The sequence below is a fragment of the Cannabis sativa genome, chromosome 3 (assembly GCF_029168945.1).
Source record: "Cannabis sativa cultivar Pink pepper isolate KNU-18-1 chromosome 3, ASM2916894v1, whole genome shotgun sequence".
Taxonomy (NCBI): Eukaryota; Viridiplantae; Streptophyta; class Magnoliopsida; order Rosales; family Cannabaceae; genus Cannabis; species Cannabis sativa.
The window spans coordinates 31,632,344-31,642,368 of record NC_083603.1 but is presented as its reverse complement, the minus strand read 5'-3'; the positions used below and the strand labels follow the sequence as shown (position 1 = coordinate 31,642,368).

Below are 10,025 nucleotides of genomic sequence, written 5' to 3'. Positions count from 1 at the left end.
TTGCCATGGTGAAGTGCAAGAAGTGCTTTGTGGTAGCATATTCTTTTTGTAAAAAAAAAAAACTATTTACAGTATAAATTTAATAATTTGTGACCCAATATTTATGTACGTCATCCAAAAATAATTCTAAAATACTAGCATTAAATGTACCAAACAATAAATAAGGAATGTGAATGGAAGATTAAAGAATTAAAAGAGAATTAAAAGGAATCAGAGTAATAAATTTTATTAATTTAATTTTTAATTATTTAAATGAATTTTAAATAGAGGTTCATGAGCAGGTGAGCCTTTCAAAAGTTTGAAAAGTCAAAAAATAAACTAAGCCTAGTCAACAATTTTCAACTATTAGATTATGATGATGGGTTAAAAATGAAAACTCTATCAATGGGTATATTTTATGAGGTCTATCTTAACCGAACTCATATATATATAAGATATAATAACTCTATGTATACGAATAATAAATCAACACAAATAATTGTCAAAAATAAGCACTTGTGAATTATCAATTATCACTAACAATTATTAATCAAATAGCATAGATAGGATTAACTTCAGTCTCAGAATCCGAGTGATGATGATGACAATGGTGTGATCCTCCAATCCTTTTCTCCTTCTTCCTCACTTTACGAAAACGCTTAGACTTAACAACGTAATATGTCATGGTGCCAAGCACACCCACCATCGTCACAGCCCCAATCACAGTTACGAGAATCGCAGCCCATCTATTGCATCTACCAACCACTATATACGCCGAAGAAATGAAGGCCACTGAGGTGCACACCGAGGCCAACCACATCAACTTGTTTATCACTTCAATAACTCTTCTCTCGGCCTTGGTCTCCCCTCTAACCAGCGTTATTTGTACTAACACAACAGCCAATGAGGTGAACAATGCAATTGCATTGAATATAAAGAAAATCTTAAACGATGTGGTGTTCACCATCACCGCCATTCCGGAGTCATCGTCGCCTCCAGGGACAGTGAAAATAGCGGCAAAAGCCACCGTTGCAAAGAGGACAGCCACAACTGTCACTGAGTTTGTGGCGTTGTTGATTCCTGCCCTATGCAGTTTGCGAAGCTCTTTGGCGATTCCGGTCACGTTTTGGTTTGTTTTTCGGGTTTGTTCTAGTTGGATGTGTACATCCTTTTTGATCTGTGTCACTGTTTTTCTTAGCTCGTCTCGTGGCTGGTTGAGCTCATTGGCTTTTACTCCGCCATATCGAGCTAGGGTCTCTTTTATTAGTGATGTTTCTTCGCATAATGTAAGGCCTTCGGCTATGTCGAAGGCAGTTTTGTGCTCTCTTGTTAGGGCGTTTACGTTTGTATCTGGAAGGGATAACAACTCACTCACTATCTGCAAAGCCATATATATAGATTGAATTATTATTAATTGATTAGCTGATATAAATATCAAAATCAATATTTATACTCTTAGGATAGGAACTATTTGGAAATGTGACACACTAATGTCAATATTTATATTATATTTATTTGAAAGAGGAATAGTTATAATAATATACTCCTACTATACTTGAACACTTAAAAGTAATTATTATTCCCTTTTTAAACATATATGCATGTTAATCTTTTTTTTTTATGGAACTAAAAGTTCATATGCATGTTCAATTAATTACACATACTTATCGAAAACTATCTTAATTGAAAGTCATAACGTACCTCAGTTCTTCTTTTTCTGGTGGCAACATGTAATGCTGTATTGCCAAACTTATCAGGGAGCATAACAATAGCTGCATCTGCATCGAGAAGTGACTTGACCACTTCACAACTAACTCCTTTCACTGCCATATGCAATGCAGTTTGTCCCTTTTTATCTGTCCTTCGAGCTAATTGTGGGTCGTTCTTAAGCAACATTCTAACAATGTCTACATGCCCTTGTCTTGAAGCTAGATGTAATGCATTCTTTCCATTTGATCTAGATATTTCTGTTATGCTTGAATCTTTTGAAAGCAGTTCTCTTACCACAGAGACATGCCCTTTGGATGCTGCTGATATAAGTGGTGTTGTATTGGACTGCCCTATGGTTTTGCTTAATTTTGGATCATAGTCCAATAACACCTCAACAATTTCTGCCAAAAGAGAAAGAATACATTACTAAACTCATTTGATTTTGACACCCGTCGGTGTTTTTAATTATTCTTTAAAGTCACACTAGAACTTCATACCCGATGCTTAATTAATTAATTTAATGAAAAAAAAATACAAAAGATTATACCTTTATGACCTTGACTGGCAGCAATATGCAAGGGATCAAAGCCTGAACGATTCTTGATGGAAATGCCCTCTTTAGTAACATGTTGCATGAGCTCTTTCACCACCTCAAGATGACCTTTCTCGGCAGCAATGAACAGAGCCGTCTCACCCAGCTCATTCTTCTCATTCAAAATTGAGGACCTTATATCGGCCACCTCCTCATCAAACTCTGACCCACTCAACGTAGTTTCCGCCATCTGCGCCTCGATATCACCAAAAATTTGCCTCACTCCGGCCAAGTCACCCCGCTGTGCCGCCAGGTGGAGCTCCGTGTCGTTATGCATTCCCGTCACTTGCTTCACGTATTTCTTTATCCCCGGGCCTTGGTCCATCTTCTTTCCTGAATTTGATACCAAAAGAGCCTTCCCCGAATTCGATAGAACAAGGGTCCTTGGTGTGGTCGGAGTCGGAGAAGACGGCCATGTTGATTCTCCGGTTAGAGTGGTTGCTTTGGTCCTCACGTAAAGACCCTTTTCTAGATCCCTCTCACCTTGACAATCAAATAGAATGAGAAAGCTAATAAATTTAAGACTATTTATACGTGCATGTGATCAATTGAGAGATCGATTATAATTATTATTATTATTACCTAAATCTGTGCCTGAGGCCATATCTTGGTGGAAAGAAGATGAAATAGAATGATATTGAGAAGAAACAACCGATTATCTACGCCATTTTTAAATTTTTGGAATAACTTTTGAGTTTCTAGCATATGGGTGATGGAGTTGTTAACGCCATCGAGTCTAGCATGGGACGGAGCTGAAGGCATTGGCGGTGGCTTATCTGATGAACGGTGGCAATGGAGGTGGTTTACTCTTATGATTGGTTCTTCTCATGTTCCGGGAGAAGAGTTGTTAGAGAAAATATTTGGCTTTTTACTATTTTTGATTATGTATTAATAGACTATATAAAATTATATATTATATATATATATATTTTTTTTTTTTGAGAATAATATAAACAATATCAATCAATATATATAAGATGGTTTTGAAGGAGGATATGTGGCATATATAAGAGCTATTTTTCTTATTCTTTATTTTTTTCTATTTTCTTATTTATTAATTTATTTAAATGAATTATCAAATTATTCATTAACAGGATATTAATATAATGTCTTTTTATTTTTGATAACTCACATCCTAAATAACTACCTATAAATAAAAAAAATATGATCAAATCATCAATATTAATATATCAATCAATCAATGTATATAATGTCTTTTTATTTTTTAATTTTTCTTTCCAAAATATTTAATGTTGTAAGTTATGATTTTAACTAATATTAGAGTTTAGGTTTAGTAATTGATTGTAGTTTCTCAATGTGTCTCTTCATGTGAAAATTATGTCACATATAAAGTGCATTGAGAATTAATTCAAAATTAGTTATAATCTTTAATTATGTGGAGAAAAATCAAAAGACAAATAGTGGGCATATATACATAGTGTATAGTTTTTTTTTTTTACCTATAATTGCGCATATCTAACACATTCTTTCCACCTTCACTCTTTGCAATCTCAATTTTATTTTTAGCATTTAAAGTAAAACTCAAATTAACTTTTCCTCTTTATCTCTTTCAGTTCTCAATCTCTCTCTCTCAACCAAGTTATGCATAGTCACCACAAGCACAAAGAAAGGGAGTGTCTCTTATTCTCTCCCTCACAAATAGCATGTTATTGCTAAAAAGGTAACTATGTTATTCATAAATTTGTTTATTAATCAGGGAAACTTACAAAAATACTGGATTTTGATCCAATTCTTACAAAAATACTGTCACACGGTAAAAATAACTTTTATACTGTTTTGGGACTTTTTTTTTCTTTTATACTGTAAACACCGAAAATAAAAAACGAGGGTCCATCTTCTACACCCACACACAGAACCACCACAATAACACCAGAACAACTGAAAACAACCATTAAATCCGGTGAGATGAAGCAGAAACATTAAAACCATTGATATTAGGGCTGTCATGGTTTTTCTAATGTTGTTTTTGGGTTGTTCCACTATTGTTTCGTATGTTTAACAAATATTGATTTTAAATTACACATGTTAAACCAACTATTAAATATTTATATGAGGTAACCAGAATGAAAGAATTATGGACAGTAAAAGACTTACCTTCCATTAAAGTGGTGAAATCTAGAAGACAAAAAAAAAAAGAGGATGGAAGCTGGCTGGGAAAAAAAAAACAACATAACAAATGCAGTAAATGTGGGAAGCTGGGGCACAACAAGAGAACATACAGGAGGAGACATCAAAAATGAAAAGAATGAGAACAGCTAAAAAACAATAGTGGAACAACAAAAGAAAACTGAACATATATTGAAGTATATGCTACTGAAGAAATAACTTACATGCAAATTTTATTATTTCCCTATTGCTATTAAAAATAGAGCAGTACAATAATATTTAAAAAAAAAAATGAGATAAAAAAAATAAAAGAAAACAACAGTAAAACAACATTAAAACAATAATAAAACAATAACAAAATAAACCATCAGAGCCATCAAATGATACAAACTACTTACAAAAACCAGAGCTAACTATAACTCCAAAAAAGAAAAAAAAACATAATTAGTAAAAACAACAAAAACTCAGTAAAATTTATGTTGTTCTAGAAAAAATAAATAAAGAAAAAAAAAGAGATTTTTTTTACTTAGAAAGCTTGAGTTGTCTACTGTTCTTCTTCTTCCTCTCTATTGTTCTTCTTGAAGATATTCTCAAGGATAGGCTCTCTATCTACTGGTTTCTCTCTCTCTCGCTCTCTCTCTCTTCAAGCACATCTTGAGGGTTAAAGTTCAAGCACAATTGTATGGATTTGTAAACAAAAAAATAAAAATAAAAATAAAGAAGAGCATGAAGAAGAAGATGAGCATGTGCGGGAGATGAATAGCTTAAGATGATGAAAAAAATTGAAATGATGAAATGTGGGATAACGTGTAATTATAAAACAAATATAATATATAATTTTTGTTATTTGTCATTTTTTTTTAAAAAATGTGAGCTGCCATGATTTGACCATGAGCATCACATCAACAATTTTTTTAAAAAATTAATTAATTAAAAAAAATAGAGAAAGGCATGCAAAGTGACAAGTGGCAGTATGGCAGTATAAAAGACAGTATAAATGTACAGTAGTTTTGTAATTTCTACCATATGGCAGTATAAAAGTAATAAAATGTCAAAATACAGTATACTATGTAAAAGTCCCTATTAATCAATACATTTTTTGTAATGGTACACTAGTTAGTTTAGGTCTATTTAGTTTAAATATTAATTGGGTCATTATGTTGGGTTTTATGCCCTAAATAAAACTCATTTCAATATAATCAGATTTACTTATTAATATAGATCAGAAATAACATTTAATGTTGCATGGTTCACATGATTTATTTCATGATTATATGTACATAATGTATAAATTCATCTGAAACCCTTTTCACATACTTGATCCTGTTTATTGTGTCGTCAACACATTGGAAAGTAAACATGACTATGTGAATAAAGTTTCCTAGATTTATCAGACATAGGGTTTTACTGATATGATAATCTACAACAAGAGTTTACTTGTATTTGGAGAAATACTATGTTCTTTCCAGAGCATTGGTTAAAGTAAAGCTCAGGTTGGATGCATGGAGTATGCATCGGAAGGGACCGATATTGAACTTTGACTTAGATTTATTAAACTTACCGTAATATCTATTCAAGTCAATATCGCCTAGTTGATCCTAGATCAAATGATCTTAATCCTGATATGATTAGGCTCAATCTTGAAAGGCTATTCGTGTTCTTTGATTTGTTAGTTAAGCCTACTTTTAGGTCAGGGTGATACGTACATTTTGGGAACACGGTAGTGCAATTGAGTGGGAGCGCTATCATAAACATGGAATCTATAGCTTCTATCTGGCGAATAGTAAGCAAAGGATGATCTCCTTCGAGCTTGACCAAACGAATATAAATGGTGGAGTACTCATTTCACATAAGTTGAAATATCATTTATACGGGGTCAAGTGTTTTAAGGAATAAATACATTGTAGGGTGTAACGGTAATTTAATCCCTTTACAGTGTAGATCATTCATATAGAGGATCATTGATCACATTAGGATTATAACAATGGATAACTAATGATGTGTCTATATGGTGGAACATATAGAGCATTCTATATAACTGAGAGTGCAATTCTGAGTTCTATGCGTGGATTCAACGAAGAATTAATAAGTTAGTGAATTTTAGTGCTAAATTCTTGATCTACTTATTGGAAGCTCGGTTATATAGACCCATGGTCCCCCCACTAGTTGAGATAATATTGCTTGTAAGACTCATGTAATTGGTTTTGATTAATCAATTATAATTCACAAATTAGACTATGTCTATTTGTGAAATTTTCACTAAGTAAGGGCGAAATTGTAAAGAAAGAGTTAACATGGGCATATTTGTTAATTATGATACTTTGTATGGTGCAATTAATAAATATGATAAATGACAATATTATTTAATAATTATTTATAGTTATTAAATAGTTAGAATTGGCATTTAAATGTTTGAATTAGGAAATTGGCATTTTTGAGAAAATCAGATACAAAAGGTGTTAAAATTGCAAAATTGCAAAGCCCAAGGCCCAATCCATTAAGTGTATGGCCGGCCACCTTTGTAGCTTTTTTAAATTGATTTTTTCATTATTTTAATGCCATATAATTCAAATCAAACCCTAGTGGAATGCTATAAATAGATAGTGAAGGCTTCAGGAAAATTACACACTTTCTGAATCAGAAAAACCTGAGCCTCCACTCTCTTCTCTAGCCGCCACTCTCTCTCTCTTTTCTTCCTCAATATTTCGAACCTCTCTTAGTGATTAGAGTAGTGCCCACACACATCAAGTGATACCTCAATCATAGTGAGGAAGATCGTGAAGAAAGATCATCAGCAAAGGAGATTCAGCATCAAAGATTCAGAGAAAGAGATCCAGGTTCAGATATTGATAATGCTCTGCTACAGAAAGGAATCAAGGGCTAGATATCTGAATGGAAGGAGTCATATTATTCCGCTGCACCCAATGTAAGGTTTCTTAAACTTTATATGTGTTTATTTCATCGTTTTAGAAAGTTCATATTTAGGATGTTAATAAACATACTTGTGAGTAGATCTAAGATCCTGGTAAAATAATTTCCAATAACTGGTATCAGAGCCATGGTAATTGATTTATTTGCATGTAATTTGGACTTTAAAACGATTGTTTGTATGTTCTTTGGATGGTATCATGTTGTATTGAGTGTTATTTGATGATTGATTGATGATTGTGAAATTTTCGTGAAAAATAATTGTTATTTCGGTTCTGGCATTATTTTTATTGGATAGTATGGAAAAAATTAAGCAAGTTAGCCTTTTACAGAACTCAATTTGGATTTTATTTGAATTAGTTATGATTTTTTGAAGATTTGACAAAATCGGAAATTTTGTCTTGATAGTTTCGTGATCATGCAGAACTGTCCGTACAGTTTCGAATTTTTTCAATTTTCTTCAATTTTTCATACTTTTTCATGGAATTAACTTCCAATTTTTTGTATGGTTTTGTATATATACTATTACTATTCCTAATTCAATTCTAATTATCATTTTGAATTAATTTAAATTTTTTTTAATTTAATTCAAGATATTAGTGTAATTTGAATTTGAATAGAATTAGTATTTATCCTTTTGCTTAAAAATCTATCTTATTTTTAAATTTGATTATATTTTTTTTAAATTTAAGGTCAGATATTTTAAGATATTTATAATATCTTTTAAGATATTTATAATATCTTTTAAGATATTTTAAAAATATCTTATCTTTTAAGATTTTTTAATTAAATCTTTTTAGATATTTTGACCATATTTAAATTTAAAATAAGATATTTATAATCATGTAATTTTTAAATGATATAAGATATTTTGCTAATTTTTTTAAATTTTGTTATTTTATTTATTTAAATTACATTTAAAATTTGAAAAAGATATTTATTTATCTTTTCTAATTTTTTATTTAATTTTTATTTATAAAATAACATTTAAAATTTAAAAGTAGTTAGCAAATTTTTTTTTTTTGAAATGATATTTAGGTTGGTTGAAACCTAATTTTTCAAAAATTGTAGGTTTAATTTTAAATTTAAATTTTTTAAAAAATTTTCGAATTTTTCAATTTTTTTTAAATTTTTCGAAAAATTATTTTTTTTATTTAATTAATTATTTTCGAAATTAAATATTTAATTTAAAATTAAATAAATCCTACATCCAACTATCCAACTAACCTTGTTGCAGGAGTATGTGTTTTAGCTTATGTGTAAGTTTTTAAAACCTATTATTACTTGATTGCAAATAGCCATGGTTACTTTTTGCCAGATCTAATGATCTGATGGCTCCCTTGGTCAAGATAATAATTTGTAACAGGTATATTTACAATCTTCTTTCATCTGTGTATAACCTAGCAACATGATAGGACCCATCCAAAGTGTGCCTGTGTGAGCCTATGTGTTTAATTTCATTATAGATGCATATAGGTTGTTGTTGCTAAAATAAATTATCATAGTTCTTGATAGAATTTATTTAGGCCCATTTAGTTATTGGGCTTATTCAATTAATAACAGTTGTTCTTATTAAGGTTAAATTCCTCTCTTTTGGGCCTTGTGTGAGAGTTGGGAGCCATAGAAGTGGGTACGACATGCCGAACCCGGCACCCCTCACACAAACCACCCCAATTGTGAAGGCCCATTTGCCTGATTTGAATGACTGTACTAGGTTAATTACACTAGTTTAACCTAATTAAAATTGATTAGCAACATAATTAATTTCATTTATTTTGAAATTAATTTAAGAAAAATATAGTTTAAAGAATTATTTTTTATTCTAAGCTAAACTATATGTATTTTCTTGTATTTAATTAAATATAGAATTATAACCATCTAGATTCTTTCTGGAACTTAATTTAAATTTTTCATTAAATATTCTTATTTAAGTTGATATTTAGTTATCTTCAACTAACCAACTTAAATGCGAATATCTTTTGAATTCAAAATTTCAAAATTAAGTTGAGGAATTTTAGGCATTGGTTATTAAGATTCTTTAGATATTTTTTAAGTTAATATCTTTTCGAATATTAACTTAAAATGGAATATTTTCAAATTAAGTGGTTACAACTTAATTTTTGATATTTAATTAAATTTAAATTTGAAAAATATTTAAGTTCTAGATTTTTTTTTCTAATACAACTTAAATTAGATATTTTTTCAAATTTTGTGGAAAAGATACTTAGTCAAATAAGATATTTTCTAGATAGTTATTTATAGACTACTTATTATTTCTAATATTAAATAGGAAAATATTATACATTGTGAAATTAATTATTTAAATAATTAATTTTGGTACAATTTATTTTAAGTATATTTTTTTCCTAGTATTAAACTAGAGATTAATAATTAAGTCTTCTCTACACTTAATTATTTATTTCTTGAATTTAATACATTTAATTAATTTGAAAATTAAATATCTAAGTTGATTTTTATCATCATACTTAAATATTTCTTTTTCATGACATTTAATTAAATAGAAAATTATTTTTAGTTGAAATTTATTTTTTCAACTAAATTTAAATAATTTTCAAAATATATTTTTTCTTTATTTTATTAATCAATTTTCGAAATTGCATTTCTTAAATGCTAGAATTTCGAATTTATCTTGAAAAATAGATTAAGTTGTAAATTAATTATTTTAATT

At 29.8% G+C, this 10,025-nt stretch overlaps 1 protein-coding gene across 1 annotated transcript; it reads right to left on the bottom strand.

Moving 5' to 3' along the window:
- Positions 1-430: 430 nt before the first annotated feature.
- On the bottom strand, positions 431-5,502 carry LOC115709053 (ankyrin repeat-containing protein ITN1). The gene is made up of 4 exons (XM_030637083.2): positions 2,864-5,502; positions 2,237-2,764; positions 1,681-2,090; positions 431-1,357 (listed from the first exon to the last, which is right to left on the bottom strand). Exons 1-4 carry the CDS (start codon positions 2,883-2,885, stop codon positions 530-532), a joined length of 1,788 nt encoding a protein of 595 aa, XP_030492943.1. The 5' UTR covers positions 2,886-5,502; the 3' UTR covers positions 431-529.
- Positions 5,503-10,025: the final 4,523 nt, after the last annotated feature.